The sequence below is a fragment of the Porites lutea genome, chromosome 2 (assembly GCF_958299795.1).
Source record: "Porites lutea chromosome 2, jaPorLute2.1, whole genome shotgun sequence".
NCBI classification, from domain to species: Eukaryota; Metazoa; Cnidaria; class Anthozoa; order Scleractinia; family Poritidae; genus Porites; species Porites lutea.
The window spans coordinates 2,340,347-2,362,651 of NC_133202.1; the positions used below are offsets into that span (position 1 = coordinate 2,340,347).

At 38.2% G+C, this 22,305-nt stretch overlaps 1 protein-coding gene across 2 annotated transcripts; it reads right to left on the bottom strand.

Annotated features, from left to right (window-relative positions):
• Window positions 1-78: 78 nt before the first annotated feature.
• On the bottom strand, window positions 79-22,028 carry LOC140927378 (FACT complex subunit SPT16-like). Of its 2 annotated transcripts, XM_073377015.1 has the most exons (39): window positions 21,886-22,028; window positions 21,679-21,789; window positions 20,973-21,137; window positions 20,348-20,407; window positions 19,710-19,802; window positions 18,869-18,937; window positions 18,423-18,500; window positions 18,176-18,262; window positions 17,977-18,044; window positions 17,657-17,762; window positions 17,474-17,540; window positions 16,269-16,359; window positions 15,998-16,071; window positions 15,029-15,141; window positions 14,753-14,818; window positions 14,518-14,559; window positions 14,307-14,369; window positions 13,899-13,928; window positions 13,119-13,193; window positions 12,328-12,371; window positions 11,760-11,842; window positions 11,593-11,663; window positions 10,125-10,189; window positions 9,650-9,712; window positions 9,136-9,271; window positions 8,403-8,504; window positions 8,111-8,135; window positions 7,744-7,817; window positions 7,438-7,482; window positions 6,707-6,760; window positions 6,531-6,602; window positions 5,932-6,044; window positions 5,233-5,308; window positions 4,590-4,646; window positions 3,725-3,837; window positions 2,981-3,110; window positions 2,268-2,394; window positions 1,818-1,892; window positions 79-943 (listed from the first exon to the last, which is right to left on the bottom strand). In XM_073377015.1, the coding sequence occupies exons 1-39, from the start codon at window positions 21,958-21,960 to the stop codon at window positions 846-848; spliced, it is 3,156 nt and encodes a 1,051-aa protein (XP_073233116.1). In that variant the 5' UTR covers window positions 21,961-22,028; the 3' UTR covers window positions 79-845. The 2 variants fall into 2 exon arrangements, with proteins under 2 accessions (XP_073233116.1, XP_073233117.1); XM_073377016.1 differs by lacking the exon at window positions 13,899-13,928.
• Between the last annotated feature and the right edge of the window lie 277 nt (window positions 22,029-22,305).

The window sequence follows — 22,305 nt, forward strand, 5'->3', positions numbered from 1 at the left end:
ACTGTTAATAAAGCTGTACAAGATGATTCTTAGTAAAGTGCTAGAAATTCAATCCTCCTGGGTAACTACACATTGAAATAAAAGTTATTGAACAATGTTTTCTTCTGGCAATGTTTATAAACTGTACAAGTTTTTCCTAATCTGTCCGAAGTGTCGTCTAGTTTTCATATTTTTTAGGATTTTAAAGGATTTTTAAGTTGTTTCGTGATCTCAGCTTTGGGTAACTTGTAGTTAGAAGTTAAAACGGCACATTTTACAAAAAAAGTTTGATATCAAGTTAGCCTGCCGTTAAGGCACTGTTTTTGGCAATCGAGCGAGCGTTGTTTGTGTGAGCCATCACAACAATTACATTGAATTTGCAAAACACCTAACGTTTAGACAGGGGACAAGAGAAAGACCTAAGAACGAAGGGTCCATTTTTTCCCCAATTTTCCCTTTTCCTACGGCCTGCCGACCTCTTTTCACCCGCGCAAATCCTTCGTGATACAAACTCAGGCTGTCACTATTCCTCTCATTCACACTTTCACTACAGAAACAAATCCTGGAGAGAGAAAATATTCTAAATGCCTTGTAACACCGGTAGAGACATTAAGATAAAATGACCGAAATAAAACAAAATCGAAAGAAATACCCTAAGTGTTATTGTGAATGGAATATTAGAGTGCACAGAGTTGACGCGCCCAACAGTGTGGGTCTACGGTAGGCCATAAAACGCTCTTTATCTTCTAAAACAGTTCTACGCACACGGGCATCCTTAAGACCGCCAAAACATCATTTCCTGGCAAGTTGCTTCACCCTGCTCCAGGCAAGAATTGGTTGGAATCGCTTAGTTACTTTGGTATTGATCAACGTTTCCGTTTTTTGCTGCGTGGAGTATCGTGTTTGCTACTCGGCTTTTTCCTTTTCTTGGTCGGCGTTTCTTCTTGTCCTTTTTCGCGGTCGGCTGGTGAAAGAAAAACACATTTTGGTACGTGAGAATGATCAACTGGTTGGGTCGGTCTCCAGCCGAATCAACACTCAGACACTTAAAATTACTGAGGAGAGTTGTCGCCCTTTTTACATCTAAAACTTGCTAGACCATATAGTCTTCTCGGATAAGGAAGAAAAACTATAGGCTCCGCCTCAAAGCACTTTCACTTATCTTTTGTGGGAGGTTTATGTACTACTTGGGATGTAGCATTCTCTGGCTAATGACCACATACAAATTCTCCAAACTGGAGCCCATAGATTTTCATGAAAATATAGTAGAGAGAATTTGATAAAAGATCAGTGCATTTCCCCTTAAATGATGATTTTCTTAATTCCCATAACCTAACATATCGATCATGTATCGACATTGTAAGGAGGAAACTGATGGGACTTAATGGGTGAAGTAGGAGTTTAACCCTGTTGTGATGGCTTTATCACTCAGTGTTCTAAATCTAAATGGCAATTTTAGTAGAGAAAAACATCTTTAAGTGTCAATCATAACTATAACAAAATTCTCAAATTTGATGGCTATCAACTGTCCTGATTTCAGCACCAACAGAACAGTGTAGCTCGCGCGCGTAGTTGAATGTGTTTTTTTTTTCACTACTAGCAAAAAACGCTCGGAATATCTTGTCTTTTAATTTTAAAAATCTTGAAACATGACAAATTTTTTATATAGTTATGATTATTTGGTAACAGAACTTCGTGTGGTCCAATTCGGTCTGTACTGTCATACTCGTGAATAAACAAATCAGACTCCGATTTTGTTCATCACTGGTACGATTACAGATCGAATTGGACTCCATTCACTCCTGTTACCATTACAAATCGAAGTGTTTCCAGTTTACCTTTCGCAGCTTCCTCCTCTAATTCGGACCAGTCCTTCCCGCTCTCCTCTTCGCTGCCCATCTCTTCATCAAAGTCTACAAAGAAGGAAAATGGGAGGTATTGGATACCGTCCAATGGCAATATAATAGGTAGCATCTGTTAGTTATGCCTTAACTCTGCCCCTAATCATGTGCGCTAGTTTTGTTATTGGCTATATCACTGTTACCTCGCCTTAGACCTGATAACTCACCCTTTTTTTTCCCACCCGCGGGCCGCATCAGGGGGGAACGGCCTCGGTCTTGCCTTCCCCTTGATGCGACTTTACTTGTTCCGGTACACAATAAAGATGGTTTTGTTATACTATATATATACGTGTAGTTGTCGTTTTCTTTGTGCCTAGGATTATATACGTTGTTACTAAAGCAACAATATAATAAAAATGTCAATACTGAGCCAAGCCGCCTCCTTACCAGACCCTGATTCGCTTGTCTCTGTCTCTGAAGAGTACTCGCTTTGAGAAGATTCGTCTTCATCGTCGTCTTCTGAAGGAGCATAATCACTCTCTGGATCCCCTTCGCTGTCATCCTTCTCACTCCCCTGAAATAACATTGAAGTGAACGGAACTTTAGCAACGACAACGGCGACGAGAACATCAAAATAAGCAAAACAACAACTCTGCACGTGCATCAGACTTCTTTGTACATTTCTGACGTCACAGCACGCCTACGACGTGCAACTCCCTCATGTGACGTTTTACGGAGGACGTAAACGCAAGTTGAAGAATCTTTGTTTCTCCTTCTAAACTTGGTTTAGGACCCCAAGAATTCAATTCTAGGGAAAATCACTTACATTTGATTATGACATTTTCAGCGAGTCGGAATAATCTGGACAAAGTTCGAAAACATCTTAAGTGGTCGTTACTAAAGCTCCCTAATGTATAAGGGTGGGAGCAGTGGATGGGTGATGGTCGCAACACAGCAACACCCTCACGCTCACCACCACCACCACCACCACCACCAACAACAACAACAATAGCGCCGAAACAAGGGATTATGGGTTGAATGAACGTGGTTGATGTGCTCCAGTTTCATCTGGACATAGGCTTATGTTTTTGTTCGGTGGGAGAGGGGGGGCAATTAGTACTTTTTCATGGCAAGCAGTCTTGGTAGTATAGTTAACTCACACTACTTTCAGGATCAAGGAAACTCCATCCGCCATTGTCAATAAAAGCCTCAGGGTCATCGTTGATCGTTTTCATGATCTTGGACCAGTTTAAGCTCTGAATACCTTCTGTGTATTTAATGTCACATGAGCTGCGAAAAGGTAAAAAAGCAGGTAATAACAGTTATTTTACTTCGGTAGCTCGAAATACTCATCCTTTAACCAACAAACCAGGGGCCGAAGGTGGTTCTCATACACCCTCTCTTCGTTTTAAGGGTATTTAAAGCTATGTAAAGCAACACGAAAAGGAAAGAAGTCGAAACAAGGATATGAGGTCACCCCTGGGAACCGAAATCGGGATGTCCTCGCTCCTCAACAAAAGCGACTGCGGGTTATAGCTACAGTTTTTAAGTTATCCTTTAAAAGTACAGTCTGAGAAAACAGCCGACATTTGGCGACGCCACCACTGGTTTCCCCGCTAAATGACGTCTGAGAAACGAGCGCAGAAATTCCATGCTGATGACGCGTCACTACTCAGATCTGGGTAGTGCTTCTGATTGCATGAAGCAAATTTTCAACCAATCAGAAGCACTGCTCAGATCGGGGTAGTAACGCGACTAAGTACGGAATTTCTTCGTTCGTTTCTCACACGTCATTTCGCGGGTATAGTGCCGGCAATTTTCTCAAGCTATCTGAACATCTTAAACAAAACAACTTTACAAATTACTGTATTGCAACGTGTTCGCACGCAAAGCAAAAGACTTACTTTAACCAGTCTTTGACAGAATCCAGTGACGTCATAGGTATGGCATTCACATGCTCAACTTTTCGTTTGTAGTCTTTGAATACAAACACCATGTCAAAGTTCTTCAGATGGAACTAAAAAGCACAAGAAAGCAGCAGGATTCAGTCGTAGACAGTCAGTGTTTTTTTCTCAATCCTTCAGTAACATGGGTACCCAGTTAATAATAATAATAATGTGTCTTTATTATTCGTGAGATAAAAATACATATCCAGTGTCATGGGAAGAAGGATTAAAAAGTTAAGATGAATACAATAGAACAAGGATTGAAGTATAAAAAGATTTGAAATGTCAAAAAAATGCGTATCTCTATACACAAAAGCATCATAAAAGGTCGTGTTTAAAAACTACTCTATTTAGCTATATCCCCAATAGCTCCCAAAGTTACTATGTAGACAACACCACACGAAGATCTTAATTCAATATTTTCGACTCTTAAGTTGGCAGCATACGCGATGCTTTGTATCTAAAATTAACAAAGAAATAAAAATGGCCACATTCATTTCCGCCACACTCAACAAGGGAATCAACTCTCGGATTGTAGCCTGCCACCAAGCTTTTCGGGGCGCTTTTGGGCGAAAACGAAGCCGCGAGAGCGCCCCGGAGAGCTTGCTCGCAGGCTATGGGTAACCTTAAGAAGTGCGCAAGTCACAAGCGTGATGGTCTTACGTCCGATTGGCTTGCAGTGATGACGAGCAGTAATGCGTCACCCTCCAAATTTCTTTTCACAATGATTTGAAACTATAATCTTTTTCGATATTTTCGCGGCACCAGTTCGCGGGTGCGCCACGACTGACAATATTGCGCTATATTTTAGTAAGCGCCATACCTGAACACGCTCGAAGTGAACAAGTTCTACTTCGTCCAAAGTAATGATGAATGTTGGCTGTTAAGAGAAAAACGACTAGTATTAAACACGCTGTAAACGCGTGCCGTTTATAATAAACCAAAGGGAAGAAAACCAACTATGTTCATTTTATATGTTCGCATTATGTAAGCTCGGTAGGTCTTATTTAGGCAATCTATTTAGTCCAACAAAGTTCAAACTGTTGTGATAGATAAATAAATATGGTCAGCTTTAAGCACTGTTAGTGACCAACTTATTCCTGCCTGTGGGCGAACATGATTTCCGGGAAGATAAAATACAAAACACTATAATTTTAAAGCTGAAGATTTGCATAGCATTTTTTTAAAAAGAAAATCAAAAGTCAACATAATCTATGCCCGACAACTTTTCTGGTACGTAAGGCTAAAATAATGGTTGCCCGGACATTTTTTCTTGTTAAAAGACAAATTTTCAGCCCTGTGACCATTATAGCACTGATGCAGCTTAAACAAAAAGGTTTATGTCGCACTAGCTTCCCTCGCAGATGTTCACAGGACTTCGTCACGCATTCTTCCCCCACGTTCGTTGGGGAGGATTGCGTGACGAGCAAAATGAGTGTCTCAGTGGGAGCCGGCTAATTTCGTACCTGCTCAGTAATGTTCACTAAACAGTGTGTTGTCGGTTGTAGCAAAACTGTGCTTCGAGAGGGTACTCCCATGAACCTAGCCAAATAAACACCAATAAAGTTAGTCATGATGCACAAAGATGTTGTCTTTCGCACAGCTGAAAAAAATGCACTAAAAATTCCTGAACCGACGACCTCTTGTCGAGAACTTCTCCGCAACATTTTTAGGTCTCTCTCCCCACCCCGACCCCGCCGTGTTTACCCACTCAAAACTGCGTTTGCTTAACAACAAATCGTAAACGTTAACTGCAGCTGACTGACTGACTTCTCTTTTACAACGTCAACATCGTCGGTTCTAGTAACCCTTGCCTGAGAAAATAACTGACATTTCGGAGAGCGACCACTTGATTCCCCGCGAAGTAACGTCTGAGAAACGAGCGCAGAAATTCCATACTGATGACGCTTCACTACCCAGATCTGGGTAGTGCTTCACGCGGCAGACCAATCAGAAGCACTACCCAGATCTGGGTAGTGACACGTCATCAGTATGGAATTTCAACGCTCGTTTCTCAGACGTCATTTCGCAGGGAAACCAGTAGCCTGCGAGCAAGCTCTCCTATTTGGGCAAGCGAAGCGAACCAAATAGGAGAGCTTGCTCGCAGGCTAGGAAACCAGTGGTGACGTCGCAAAATGTCGGCTCTTTTCTCAGGCTATACTAACCCAAGGTCTCTAAACGGAACATCAAACTCGACTTGTCCGTGAGTAATTCCTTCGACTTTGTCAATGAAACTCTTGAACACGGCCTTTAACCTTTGTCGCAACTCTCGCTCAGCCTAAAAGAGGAAACAATTTACAGAAAAGTTAGTCCACTGTTTTTGATGTCAATTTTTCTAACGTATACATACACTGTTTTAAGGTAGCCATTACGACACCTGAAGGAGGATCGTGATGTTGTCCCTGTATTATTAAGATCTCTCCTAACAGATAACCCACCGAGCCCAGGAAAGGTTGGCACATCGCCGAGGTCTACGTCTCCTACTCTTTTTGAACAGTGGTGTGGGTTCTTTTACGTCCCACAAGAATCAGAACAGTGAAAGGGTATGTGAGACGGGCCTACGGTTTTTCGTCCTTATCCGAGAAGACTAGAAAGTCTAACCGTATGCATATGTCATTACAAATGCAGCACTTCCTTCTCTGTAACTTAAAGACCCTGAGTGTTTGTCCGGTTCAGGTTTGAACCCGCGACCCTCCGCTCAGTTGACCCGCACTCTCTCAACTAAGCTAACTAGGCGGTGCTATTATTAGAAATGATAACAGACCTGTTCAGCCTGAAGATCGTCTCTGTCGTGCATGTGTTGATGTTTTCCTAAATCTGTCGTGATTTCGCCAACCTACGAAAGAAATAACATAATATAGGGGCAAATACACAGTTCGTGAATTGGAAGAAATTTCAAAATCAACAGCAGTTATCTTCACTACAATTAACAGCACTCACTTCTGTATAAAACTGTATATCTCTGTATTTCTTTTTCCCAATGATAATAGGATGCTGACGACAAACAAAACAAAGTAAAAATCTTTGACAGTAAAATACAAAACGTCTTTAAGAACGTAAATTTAATAACAAGGAACGCAAGGAATTCAGTTTAATACGATTAGCCAGTGTGGATACAGTTGTAGCTGGAATTAAGGGCAATTATGATATAGTTCTAGACCCTATCTGGAATGAAATAGGACAAGCCATGCAATTGATAGCCTCAGAAAACAACTGACATTTCGCGACGACACCTCTGGTTTTCCCGCGAAATGACGCCTGAGAAACGAGAGTAAAAATTCCATACTGATGACGTGTCACTGCCCAGATCTGGGTAGTGCTTCTGATTGGTCTTGCTACGTGGAAAATTTGCTTCAGCCAATCAGAAGCACTACCTAGATCTGGGTAGTGACGCGTCATCAGTATGGAATTTCTACGCGTGTCTCTCAGACGTCATTTCGCGGGGAAAATAGTGGAATTGTGGCGTCGCAAAAAGTCGGCTGTTTTCTTACACTATCCAATCGTACACGTATTTTAAACTTTATGTAAAGAATAACTTAACCAATCGAAGCTTGGGTAAAAGGGCAGATTAAGGTAAAATTGTTCTGAGACGGGGTATTGTCCAACTGGAGTATGCGTACCTCGGTTTTTAGGGTAAAAAGTTAAACATAAATGCAGAAACTCTGACAAACCTTTAGGTGGAAGTGAAGCAAAATAATCATTTCTCCATCACAGGGCTGGATGGCAAAAAAGGAAAAAGAAAACAAAAAGGTTACTAAAATGCCTTTATAGTTAAGTCCAGTCCAAACGTCGAACTTCAACCTAAAATAATCCTTCACTTATGATAATGAGCAAAATCTATTGTTCTCAATCATTAGCTGAGGAGTAGGTTCGGTTCACGTGAACATTGACGTTTGACCCGCGCTTTCAAGGGACCTGCCAACTCATATTATCAATAAATCAATAACTAGACAAAGAGAGGAGGTTACTAATTTTACCTGAAAGAAAGCATGCTTTACATTTCCGTACAAAATGTCCACATGCTCCCCACGATACATACCAAACCTAAAACCTACAGGGAGACCAAAGTGAGCGTGTAACATAACATACAAAACAACAAAAATAAAGACCAATGCGACGAGAAGACAAAACGAAACCGAATCACAGGCTTTCACTCCGGTAAAATGAAAAATGGGATAAGGACTGACATAAAAACTACAACTTGCAAAATTCTAGCTGAGATGATGATTTCACTAACACAAGCACAGGATAGTCCTTTTAATAACAACAACAACGCGTGATTGAAAGCTTTGTCCTGAGCTAAATCTAAATAATAAACCTACATATATAAAGACACTTCCTTACCGTTAGTGTGAGCTTCCAGAGTGCCCTAGAATGAACAAAAACCGTTCAGATCTAAAGAAACCATATCTTTGGACCAGATATTTTGTGTCAGATAAACTACGTAATATAAACGATTACTACACTTACAAAACAAAGCCGCTGATTATTTTTTTGGCGCTTGCAAGTCAGGCAGAAAGACGGGTGCTAGATTTCAAATAATCAAGCAACAGTTTCATCTCCCGTTTTAACTCTGCTATTCATTTTATTCATATTTTGAAGGAAAAGCAACTAACGAAAATAAACACCAACTCACCGGATATCGTCTTTGGGTGATACTGGGTCTAATGTACAAATCTTTCAACTTGGGATTTCCTTTGTTAGGGTTTAAAATGAGGTTGCCTTGCTGAACCACCCCCTAAAATACAAAACAAAAACACGATCAACCAATCAGCTACCCAACATGAATATGCGATTTGAAGGGTAGAAAAAATCGGTCATTCGCCTTTTAACTGACAAAGTAGAAGTGTGCATCTTTTCCAACTCGTGACAGTTGAAATAAAAAGGTTAAGTGTAGGTTGGTAAGTCAGGAAAAAAAAACATTATTAGAGTTAGTTCAGGTGATTTAGCAAAGAAAACTGACAACGTGGGAACACCTTCTCTTGTACGTTGGAAATTAAGTTAGAGGGCTGTGCATGTACATACATTAAACTTATTGGCAACAAAGTCTATACAACTTCCACTATTGAAATTTCCGTCTAATAAAAGTCTTCTGATAACGCAAAATAATGTCTCTTGGTCTAGTGTTATGACTTAACTTTCGACATCGTTCATCAATTATTGTTTCTTGACAAATGGCCAGCGATTTGTTGCTCAACAAGTTGCAACATGTTTAACAGAAAACAGCCCACTTCTTATGTCGGTGAACAACAATCAACAAAGTTCAATACTTGATGCTGATTAACGTGCGTTCAAATGTGTGCCGCTGGCTTCGGTGTTAGTTTTACATACCGCCAAGATAGCGCCGGGCCTACACGTCACTCACTGACCTGTCTTTCTTTTTCCTCAGCCTCTCTTGTTTTGAATTTCTTTTGTACTTCCTTTATCAGACGAAATGCCGTGGTAAGGTTAAGAGCTGGAGGATGTAACGATCCCGCCGATTTAGAGTTTGAACTTCGATATGTACTGTAACAGAAATAATCAATTAAAACAAAGAAAAGAGCGTCAGATTAAAAAAGGAACAATCATCTAATACAAATAAATTAATACCAATAATTCTAATAACAACAAAATTCTGTCATGTTTTTCAAACAACTTTGTCGAAAATCCTCAACAAATGAGACTTGTCTACCATGGTAGAAAGTTTTCCTAACACTTCATGTACATGTCACTAGCTATGCACTTAATATTGGGTGAACATGTCCCCGCCGGCTTTCACACAGGACGCACGTTTATTTTTTTTTTTTTTGTTTTCCTGCACAAAAATATGGTCTCTGCTTATTCAACCAGGTGACGACGAAAATGCTTTCAAATGAGCAGATAATTTCAACACAAAACACTCACACTTCCTTCACAAATGTAGCTTCAGGCTGCGCAAAAAGGCTTCCTTCTGATCGACCTACAGAGCTAAACCACAAACAAACGCTTTTTAATTGAGGGACGAAAGGAATCTCACGAATGCTTTGTTTCTTTTTTTCCATTGTACACTTTGCCCAACTTGCTTGACAGATCAAGGGAAAAACCAGGACCAGTCGTGAATTCATGACTTGCTGAGGGCAACGTTCCCAGACGCTTGACACAGGCTAACAACGTTACTTCGAGTTCTGATTGGTTCAGGGGAATGCGCGGACATTTGTAGTGATTGGCCAGACTATGTTCTCCGCCTTTGGTTTCTTGAAACACCACTGAAAAATTGGCTTTGAAGAAAACAACTACTGCGGTTACTTAGAGTGGATGGGAGATGCATGCAGGTTTACAGTTTTGACGCTTAAAGGTCTTGTTGGAGATTTTTCGCTATAATGGCCCCTTTCTCACTTACCTTCCCGGGCAAAACAAGTTAATTCGAAGGTAAGTATATCCGCCTTCATCGCTGGAGCTGATGTTCTGGAACACAGAAGCACAAATAAAATAAATATAAATAGCGTTTCACAACCCTGTACATCGTTTTATTTAAAATTTCATTCCTTCCCTATTTGTATTGACAGTATTTCACTTCACGCCAATGGTTACGCTGAGTAAACTGTACTTATGACCGAGATAGGATTAGCTCAGTCGGTAGAGCGCTTGATTGCAGAGCGGGAGGTCGCGGGTTCGATTCCTGGGGCCGGACCAATTTTCACTGTCTGGCTCAGATGACCACGTAAAGTGGCGGTCCCGTCTCCAGTGGGTGACGTTAAAATAATGTCCCCAATTGGTACTTTCGTGTTAAATACATTGGAAGTAAAGTGCATTTTTTGGGCTGACTGCAGAAGCCTGTCAATACAGCTGCCTCTCATCGCTCCCCGTCGTTTGGACGCTTGTCCCCAGCATGATAGGTGGCCGTATTCACAGGCTAAATTGCAGCAGCAATTCTTAACTCAAAAAGTACTTGTTCACTTAAGACTGCAGTCGACAATCAGTTCGCCGGTGAATGGTCGCAAAATTATGCCTAGCAAACCTTATTCGTGCTTACTTAAATCAAGTCTATCACGCATGGACGAGAACATTAAACTACTGGAACCTTCGAGAAAAAAATTCACAAAAGTTCCAAAAAATAAAGACATGCAATTTCTGACTTCCAGATTCCGCTGGCTCTCTGGGACGTTTAAGATTCTAACGTTCTCTTTGTCAGAGAGTACCACCAGTCTTTTGCAGAACAGGATTTCGGACATCTAAGAAAATCCTTGCTCTCCAAGGTTACAAATTTAACGTCCGAGACTCAGACAAGTTGGCAAGTACCGTAAACTGCCGCTTATAAGCTCTGGGATTATACATCTTTGTAACGGGGTTTAGGAGGGGTTACAAACGGAAGGGCTTATAATCGGAGAGGCTTATAACCGGAATAGAAAAGGCGCTTCAAAACAAGCTATGGCAATGATGATCAAAATTGGCTTATAATTGGATGTATTTTTCTGTTTTCAAGTAAATGGGCCTTTAACTAGGGGGGGGGGGGGGGGGGGGGGTTACAAGCTGCAGTTTACGGTTTGGTTTATGGTCATCTCGCCACCAAACCATCTCGCAACCAGAGAAGTCGACTCGCCACCAACGAATGACTCGCAAATAATTGACACAGTTTAATGCCTTCGATTACTTACCTAAGATTTACTTTTTCGTCACGCTTATTTGCAGTCGATTCAGATACAAATCTTTCGATCCTAACTGACTTTCTTTGCGTTGAACTTTTTATGCTTTTTTAAAATACTCCAAATACTGGGTAAAGCTAAGTTTTATCCTTGGTGGCGAGATGGTTTGCAGTTGGTGGCGAGGTGACCAGATACCTTAGGTTTATATTCACGTGGGACCCTCACCTTGATGGTAGATATATGAAACGGTGCAGCGACTCCAAAAAAGGGCAAAATTACAGCCTCATACTTTTTATCTGGTTGAAAGAAAAAATAGAGAACAAAACAATTACATGTAATGGAAAAATATCGAGTGTCAGGAGCGTGTACGTTGGACACCAATAATTGCTTACCCACAAATATTTTGTGATCTCTCACTTCATTTTCTCTGGGGACCAATGAGGCGTGTTTGTAAGCAACATTCGATGGCTTTACTCTGAAAACAAGATAAGATATAAATTACAATAAACAACAACAACAAAAAAACCACCCTTGAAGAAAGCAACAGTACAATGTCCGTGTAGTTCTTCTTTGTAAGTAGATTTTTTAAGGACACATGAGTTATAAAATAAACAAACAAACATGAAAAAACAAACTTGATCATAGATGTTAACTGGCAATGAAAATAAACTGTTTATCTACAACGTTGATCGACTGATTGTGACAAAAAAGACACTTATGATTAAGATTTTAAAAGTAGTGGTAATGATAACAGCGTGGTTAGGGATGATGATGATGATGATGATGATGATAATGACAAAGATGATGATGAATAGGACGACAATGAAGATAATGACAGTGTGGTTGAAATGATGATGACGACTATAACAATGATGATAATGATGATGATGATGATGATGATGATGATGGTGATGACTGAAGATGTCAAAAAACGAATGTAAAGCATCCAGTCAAACTCACTTAGCAAGTGTGTTGGTATCACCTTTTGACTCCAGAAGACGCCTCTATTTAAGCAAATAAAATGGAAAACAGAGATGAGCTGGCCTTTCCTGAATGCAAATAAAATTAGAGTTCTTTAAACATAGCCAAAGAAGTTCAGTGTTGGACGAGACTCTGTTTAAAGAACTCTCTAATTTTATTGGAGCTAATTCTAGCTAAATGAATTTCTTCAGGAGGTTCCTGAATCCAGGTGTCAATTATAACAGACAAGAATACACTATTAATATTTCTTTAGGGGCCATGTACTAGTAATGACCTTAAAAGATACAAGGAAAACTTGATTAAATGGCCCACAACATTATTTTCTTTTCATTGTGAAACAATTCCAGAAATAATCCTGGAGTCGCTTTGCCCAGTCACGGATCCATACACCAGTTTCCACTGTTTTACGGAAATCGGTCCGATTTTCTATAAAAAGTATATGTTTTCTGGAAAATGCTTTGGAAATCTTTTTTCTAATTTCCGGAATTTTCCAGCATTAGAAATAATAATAATAATAATAATCGCTAAATTGTAGGGCTTCATCTGGAGAATGGAACAGGTCAATATCCTGTCCAAATGACTCAGAAACCCAGGTAACAGGACTTTAAGGAGTTAAAATCCAAAATAAAAACTCCCGGGAGCATGCCCCCGGACCCCCCCTTCCCCAACCCCTGGAAACTTACACCTTTGGCACTCGTTTAGGAAATCAATCAGTATTTATCCTAGATCCGCGCCTGTTGTCTGTCAGTGAAGTAAACCATCACACAAACCTTTGCTTCTTCATGTAGCTGCTCTTTTAATTCCAATTGATGCTTCTTTCTTCTTTCCTCTGCAGTCATTTCTGTCTGTTTTAGATAAATAGTATGATCACTTCAAAAGTACTATATCGACAAGAAGAAAAATCGTAACATTGAATCTATCACAGGTTTGACTTGCACTGTTAACTTTATTTCATATTTTATTTCTTAAGAGTTTACATTCAACCTTTCACTCCCAGTGTGTATTATGGAGATACATTATATGTCATGTTGAACTCTGACAACAGAATCTCTCAATGCGACCATTATACCTTTAAGGTGATTCTACTGCATGGTACAGTTTGTTCCTTGGTATTTTGTAAATCAAAAATTGTATATTAACACATGACGTTTTTGTGTTAGCACTACTGAGAGTGAAAAGTTTAAATTTTATGCAGAGTTTAACTTAGTATATTGTAGAAATTATTTATTTCAATTTTTATTAGATTAGAATGTGCTTAATCAGAAAGTAAAATTGAATGCAAAACAACATTTCACTACAGTTGACTTCATTTATTTTACTCTACTGTGAAGGTTACCAATGTATGTTTTAATTAACAGGTGCAAAGATTTAATTTATTGTTACAAATCTTTTCTTTTCTTAAATATAACAGTGCTGTGTTTCATGTATGTCAACGTCTGGCATGTCTGGTCTGAATTTTAACTTGATTTTACCTAAGAAGAACAACTTCAAAAATTTTCTTTTTAATAATTATAAATCTTATTTTAAAAAATTCATTGTAAATGGCTTACGGACGATCCAGACGTTTTCAGCTCAGAATACTGCAGAAAAAATTCAGGAAATTAAAGTTTTAAAGAAAGCAAACTGCACGGTCAAACGTGCATTAAGTACTCCCTAAAAGTGAGGAGAAAGTAATCTCTCCTCATAATATCACAGGTTATTAAAATAATCAGGTTTAAAGATTACAGCAAAGATTATATTAAAGGTGACTATAAACAGTGGTACTGTATGTAACTGATGTCTTGATTATGAAAAAAATCTCCTCAGTAGTATTACAAGAAATGCATAGAGAACAGTTTGGAGAAAATGCCTGATACAGTTATATTACAGCCTATCTAAAGAGTGAGGAAGAAAACCTGTTAACGAGCAATCTATTAAACCCTATTTCCTTCTTTTTGCAACATTTACAAATCACTTACTCTTGTTCTACTTTCAAGTAAGGCGCCTTTTCCTTCTCGACCCAAAAGATAATCTTCCTCAGCCTGAAAAAAGAAAGAAAACCTGACCCTGACCACTATGTCACTACCTCCTCCACATACTTTCATCTAGCTGTGCCGACCAGTAAATGCCACAGTAATGAACCAAGTTTATAAATTGCCCAAAGCATGTAGTTATTTTTAGACACCATACCTCGCCATTCTCTTGCTGGTTTTCCCCTTCATCTTCTTCATCCTATGCAAAATTGAGAAAAATTAATGAAGATAATATCAGCTCTACTTTCATGCAATAACAAACAAACAAACAAAACAAATTGCCAAGTTTTCTTTATTTTGTACTTATTGTGTTTTAAATAGCTTGTGAGAGGGCTGTACATCCATGAAGATAATATTAATACTATTGCAAAGCAAACAAAAGACAAACAAACCTTGAGAAAGATACCAATGTTTGCAATTTTCTTTTTAGCCGCAGTAAGCAGAGAAGCAGGAGCATCCTGGGAAGAAATAAAGTTGACAACAGATAAATGTCTGCTTCAAGCAAATTCTGAAAATGTGGCACAAACTTTCAGGATCTGGAGGGAATTAATTATGCCCCATGAAAGCCGTGAACCAAGCTCTTCAATTAGTGAGTTCAATAAAAAAAATTAAATAAAAAACTAATTACAAAGGAAGTAGTCAGTACACTATATGCCGAAGAATCTTACCTCATTGACTACAACAGTATCCCCAATAAACAAAGCATAGTTTTTGCCTTCACTATTGTCAGCACTCTCATTAACCAGCCCTGAAAACCCTGCATTTACATTGAAAACCATACCTATTGACAAAAAGTAGATCATAATAATAGTTTACAACAGCAAACTGTAGTTTTGACAGTCCCTTTCTTTCAAAATTAAGTTGTACAGCCTTGGTCTTGTAGGATAGTGGACAGCCCATTTTGAGTAAGTCTCCAACACAGTCAGCATCTTTTGAGATTTCTGGATCTAAAAACGTTTGTTAGTTTGTATGTCGATATGTGTGGAGGCATGTGTCGCCAGCGGCTAACACTGCGAACTCTGGATCTGGAGGTCTGGGGTTCAAGCCTCACCCTTCACGTTGTTTCCCTGGCCAAGAAACTTTAAAATCCACTTTGTCTCTCTTCACCCAGGTGTATAAATGGCTACCGGCGACATACTGCTAGGGGTTAATCCTGCAATGGATTAGCATCCTGTCCAGGGGGGAGTAACAATACTCCTAGGGGCTTCAACCGGGATAAGCTCCAACCGTTTGGGCCTTTGGCTTGTGTATGCCTTTACCATTTTTTTCCAGTAGAGTTCTCTACAGCTGGTACATAATTGACCTTAAAAATTTTGGAAGAAGTGTAAAAACTGTTTTGGAAACCAAGTGTATCTTAGGTCTCTGTTAATCAAACTGAGTTCTAAATCACTGATCAAGAGTGGAGGAAAGTCGGGCTGAAAAACCTAACCAACAGTTTATTGCTTCTGTCAATTATCATAATAATGATTACTGCCAAATGAATGAATCTCAAAAAAGAAACAAACAAAGTAGGTCAAAATCAACCAACATTATTACAGCTCACTGATTATTTTTATTATTTATTACCTATTTTATTATGCTATTCGCAGTTACTTGACAGATCTGCTCATTTGAGTAAATCTTGATTATATTCTTACCTTTCTTTGCTACATGGGTATTTTTTGAACTTATTAGCAAAGAGCCTTCTCTGAATTCAATTCCCATTCCAAACCTGAAAGGGAACAACACATACTTAAGTTAAGGAAAGGAAAATGTGTTCAATTCCAGGTACATGTATAAAAAAATTAATGTCACTCAATTGTAAAATAACATTTTTTTTTGAGTGTATTAAACCTCAGCATAGCCTTACATGAAAACTTAAAAAGTTTTTTAAGGAATGAAGAGTGAACTGACACAAACTGTTCCTACCCAACATTTTTCACGAAACTGTTTTGCAGGTCAGCCTTCTGTTTACCAACATGTTCAAGTGCTGCATTGTAAACATCACAAAGCTTTACTCCTGAAAAATAAACAGATTCTCTGATGTCACACTTCTCAGACTAAATGAAGAACTTTTCATGACAGCATGGAAGTACACAAATGCTACTTAGAAATTGCATGCAACTAGATGCATATAAACTGTTTAAGAACTGACCCATCTTGACTAGTCTTTGCTATCTGTGGGTCAACTCATTTACTACACTATTGTTATACAAGTCTAAGTCTCCATATAAAAAAGTTCAAATGAGAAAATGTTGCCTAAGAAATCACAGTCTTCAAAGGCAAAGTTTAACGAGATAACAACAGTCTAATATTGAAAAACATCTGGAAAAGATGCCTGCATGACTAAAACATATTAGATTGCAGTTTAGTAGAGGTCATAAATTAAAACAAAGGGAGATAAAATCAATGACAATTCAAAGCAAAGATTAAGAATATAGTTATACAAAAGCTATTGAAGTGCCCAATTCATCTTCTGCAAAGCAACTAAGCTTAAATATGGAGGGATTCCTAATATCTTCGACAAGACTCTTGAGTTGGTCAAAAACACTTTGTTCAAATTTCGTTGGTAGGTCACTACTTCGAGACGGCTTCTTGATAAGGTTCAGCGGAAGAGTTTGTTAGTAAAATTGTCTTGAACAGTCAGTTACTGATTGAACTGTAGGTCTAAAGATAAATTACAGCATGTGGTGTAAATATTTTGTGTACAAGAAATGACAGAATTCACTCTTGTGATCACTGAGTTTTATACAACAAATGCGGATGGCTTTGCTCACCAACTGGCCATGTGCTTTGGTTTAGTTTGCTGGCCAATTTTGCGCATACTCTTATATCTTGCTCTCACACTGTATGTGCCAGAGCAAGATTTATGTCAGAAGGAAAAACCAAGCCCATTTTAATGCTCTGCTGTTCCCATTGAAATGCCCAAGCGATATATTATCTTCCAAAAGGTAGAGTGAACAGACCCTTCCTGAAAGACATATGCTCTGGTCAATTCTAATAAGCCACGACCTCCTGGAAGCAACCAGTATATCTTGGCATTTTGGGAGGTTGCTTACAGGAGGTTCAACTGTGTCCTACAAAATATCATTCAACAGATGATTAGTGTAAAGTTCAAAAATATTACAACTTACCATGTCTTAACTTATCCAAAATTACATCCAGTGTTGCTAACAGCAAATTATAGTTGTCTTGTTGTTCCTAAAAGTTACAAAGAAATAACAATTCTTAACGCCCAACCAAAAAGTTGACTTTCCAAATGTGTATTATTGCTTTAGATGAAAAAAAAAATCAGTTACAGTTGTTGAGAAACTAACCTCTGTTGGCTCATACAACATTGTCCGAACAATGTTTGAACAGTAGAACTTGTACCGAACACCAAGGGAACAGATTATTGTACCATAATGAAGCTTCTCATCATTACTAGAAAAAGAAAAAGAAAAAAATTATGACATGACATTATCGCATTAAAATTAACGTTGGCAAAAATTAATGAAATTGTTGTTTCACATTTTTCGTTTTCAAATTAACTACTTTATTTTGGCTTTTGTGATAGTCATCAACTATATTTTTTTACAGAAAGAGCAACTCTAATGTAATGTTTTCACATAAATATACTGGTAATGATATTTCATACCTGACTGTGCTAAATTTGAGGGTGAATTTTCCCCCACTTTGTACAATGGGGGAATAACACATCTCAACCTAAAAAAAAAAACTCCGTTTACTCCAGAGCACCCATGAACAACAACCTTTATTTAAAATTGAACCGGCAAACCTCTTTACAAAACAAATTCAAATGTAGAATATCATTGCAACTTTGTGCTAATTCTCACCTGATCAGAATCCATGCCAGCCGCTAAAAATTTCTTGGACTCCAAGGCTCCCTCTATTCCATCAGAAATTTTTGAATGCTTGACCCTCTACAAAAACAACCGACAAAAATATCACATACAAATCTTTTAAACTGAAAAACTAATGTTGACAAAACTTATTTTTAATGGAATACAACTTATACACTTATGGGCCACATAAAAGTGTATTTTACTCTCCTGTAACAAGGACCTTTATTATTAATCCTACCTTTTCATCATCTACAATTTCCATGATTTGCTTCTTGAAATATTTAACAAAAATGTCCGATGAGACTTGAGCAGCTTTCTACAGAAATAAAATTGTTAGATGTAAGTATACACTGTATGTACATGCCCGCATACACCTTACTGTCTTATCTTCACTTGCAAGTATCTTTTCAAAACTTTGTTGAGCAAAAAATAAATTGTCCAATAAAACTAAGTCTGGAGATACATGTAGGGTTTTACAGTATAAGTCATGACCTAGTGGACTACCACTAGGGTCGGGAGCTGATACTCAAATCAAAGTTTGTCACTGGAAAGGGATTACCCTTTAAGTCTGTTTACCGTACATGCTTTTTATTAAATCTACTCCTGCATAAGGCTCTAATATTAGCAATTTATCTAGTTTTCTATCCAACTGCCATCAGAACATACTCAAAATAATGTACAGACCTTGACATGATTAAGTTCTTGGTCTTCTCTTACAGACATAACATATGCAACAGCACTACTGACATCAACCTGTAAAATAACAATACAAAGTTTCAGCTTTTTCGTGTAGAAAAGTAACAAAATACATACAAGACACACTATGTCTCAAATTCTTGGCCAATGAATTTTTTTTGCCTTTCATCCAAATTTGGAGTCTGGGTGGTATCTGCCAACCTCTGCTTATCCTCCCCTCTCCTAGCAACTGGGTTTACAATGTATGTTGTTCACACTCCGAAAGCACTGTATTGATTGTTTACTTCAAAGGTAATATTTACACACACAGCTTTGTCTTTATGGGAGCCTTTCATAGTTGGAGTAGTCTCTGATGCAGGGAAAAAGACAGAACATGAATAGGCCACTTTACAGTTACCTGCAGAATGCCATGGCCTGTCAATAGACTGGACGAGACCATGTTTAGCTACAAACCTTCCTGTTTTTCACATGCAAATGATTATGTTCATAGGCTTAATACCTTGAGAATAACATGATTTGCACATGAAGAGCAAAAGGTTTGTAACAAAAAAGTTCACTTCCAGCCTAGTCTCTCATGCAGCCGTTTCTGTCTTGTCATGCAATGCTCTGACAAGACAAAATTAACTGTGAGGGAGACTGACTCCAGCCTCCCTTTTATTCAACGGCCATGGCACTGAGCACACAACTGTAAAATAGCCTAATAGAAGAGGTCAGCATGTGAAAAAAAAAATGGCCATGAAATAACACATCCAATATTTATTAGTTTGTTTATCACCAAAATTTATACTGAACATTTGTGAGATGATATACTATAAATGCTGTTACCAACCTTCTCAAATGATTCACTTTCAAACACTTTTTTCCACTCATCCAAAAATTGTCCTTGGAAATTATCCTTGACAAAAATACCCACTGTTTTCCCCTGACAGTAAAATTCAACAAGAACAGTTTAGCTTATACCAGACATACAAACTTTGATACATGTATACTGACTACATTGTAACAAAAAAAAGCAAACCCAAAATATTAACACAAACAAGCAAAAAAGAACCCTGGCAAGCTAAGAATTCAAGTAGTAGGAGTGGCAGTATAAGGCCCTGAGTTACTTTTCCAGCACTGTGAAATTCTCCTTTTGTTTTACATGCAAATACAAGGCACTAAGCTATTTAACAGCTTAACAAAAGCAACGTTTCTGTGTTTTTCATGCACCACTTTATTATGGGCAACTGGGTGTCCACTAAAAATTAACACTAGGCACTAGTTGAACACTAAGTTTATTTCCTGGTTGACAAAACAGCTAAGATCAGTTAACAAGTTCTTTAGTAGTACAATATTATTAATTCATTAGTCATCATTAAATGGTTATCTTCAATCTGGCTTAATCTTTGTACTACATGTACATTGAAGCAGCCAAAGTCTGTTCAAAATGTTGATTTTTTTTGTTGACTGCATTTATCAACTACTTACAGATTTACTTTCCTTAATTGACTTGACAAGTTTTTGAAAATTTGCCTTGTCTTGATCAGTCTGTAAAATAAAAATATGGCTCTGTTTCATTACATTACTTAAAGTACATGACTACACAATACTGTATAAGCATTTACACCTGTATATATATTATTTAGCTGTTATATAATTTTACTTAAGGAATGGAGAACAAAATTCTGAAAGTTAACCTTGGAAAAAAGGCGACATTTTGCAAAGCCACCCCTGGTTTCCTGTTGAAATGATGTCTAAGGAACAAACACAGAAATTCCATACTAGTGACATGACACTACATGATCTTGGTAGTGCTTCTGATTGGTTGAAGCAAATTTCCCTTGTAGCACAAACAACAAGAAAGACATGATATCAAAAAGAAATTTCTGCGCTCGATACTCAGATGTTATGTTATTTTGTGGGGAAACCAGTGGGGGTATTGTGAAATGTCTCCTGTTTCCTTTTCTGTTTCCGCTGTGGGACCCAGAAAAATACTAAGTGATATAAAATCGGCACCAACTATCCACTGAAACATCAAGTTAGGTGTAGGGTAGTAAATTATGCAATACTAAAAGGTCACTCAAAAGTCACAGCGTACAAAAAAGCTTATCACCTTGTCCCGCAGATGGAGCTCTATTGATGGAGAACTGCTTAATTTTTTCTGCATATCTTGAAGAGGCCTCAGGAAGTCAATTTTCTTTTTGCTTGCAAGAAAGTGAATTGAAGATTCACACAGCACTATGACTGTATCTGCCAGTTCATACCCAAACAACCATTGCTAGACAAAGACAAACAACATGAAATAGACAGATTTTTATATGGACTACTTTGCAGAATTTTTGCTATTTATGATTTGAAAAAATGCAGAGGGAGTGGAGGGAAATATGAAAGAGTTGTCAAATTATATTGTCTACTAAAAACGCACACTTTTTTTAAGCCTGCAGGCATTGGTATAAAGTGAGGTTTCTTTAGCCAATTGATCCATCTTCACAAGGACTATGGTGCATTTATAACAATTTATAACATCTCTCAACAGGAATAAAAAAATGATAATCACCGCTGGTTTTGATAAAATGTCATAAAAGCCCAATTAAATATCGACAAATCACAGCAAGCAAAATTTTGCATGCTGACAAAATAAAGAAAACTGCACAACTGACTGCTTGACATTGCATGGAAAATATTTGCAAAATGTCCATTTCGTCTACTAAAAGTTGGGTAGATACGTCATGTACAACGTACTTATGATACAACTCAATAAGCTCACATGTGACTACGAAAACCCACAAACCGTACTTACACTGGAATTATTATTTTACCTGGATGGCTGTCGATTTACTGTAAATAACGTCCTCATCTTGTCCAACTGCTATAACAACTGCATCAACACTTGGAAAGTTTGTACCATTATCTTCCGTCGTCTCCTCTTTCTGAAATTCACGCAGCGCATCGAACGAATTAAAAAGACAAAGTCGTGACGAAATACAACGACTTCACTGACCCACATAACACCCCCAAATTTTTACCTTCCAGGCGTCGTAAATCCTTTTGATTCGTCGAAAAAAGGCGTCTTTGTCGAGTGAAATTTTTGAGGCCGCCATATTCTCTTTCGTTCGAAAAATCTACATTGGCCAAATCTTCGAACACACGAGAGGACAAAATGGCGGGAATAAAATCTTACTACGTGACGTCATGAGTACTTCAACCAATAAGAAAACTGTTTAGATTGCCTTCCATGCGTCTTACCGCTGACCGTGACATTAGATTTGTAGCGATTTGTAGCAAAGAGAGCAAACTTTGCTGGATGTTTTCGGTTCAAGTGAGGGGCGAAAGGGTACATATTTCTGTTTTACAGTGAGTAAACTTATACCTCTTGTTATTTTTAGCTTATCTTGCTGCCGATTTTCGTTTCACTTTACAGTCGATTACAGATGACCGATATAAAG

Excerpts from the sequence above, each read along its gene's own strand:
- LOC140927378 (XM_073377015.1), bottom strand. The coding sequence starts at position 21,960 with ATGGCGGCCTCAAAAATTTCACTCGACAAAGACGCCTTTTTTCGACGA. Across the intron at positions 18,938-19,709 it reads AAAGTGAATCATTTGAGAAG|GTTGATGTCAGTAGTGCTGT; the intron begins GTTGGTAACAGC and ends GTTATTTTACAG. Across the intron at positions 8,136-8,402 it reads TCACCCAAAGACGATATCCG|GGCACTCTGGAAGCTCACAC; the intron begins GTGAGTTGGTGT and ends TGTTCATTCTAG.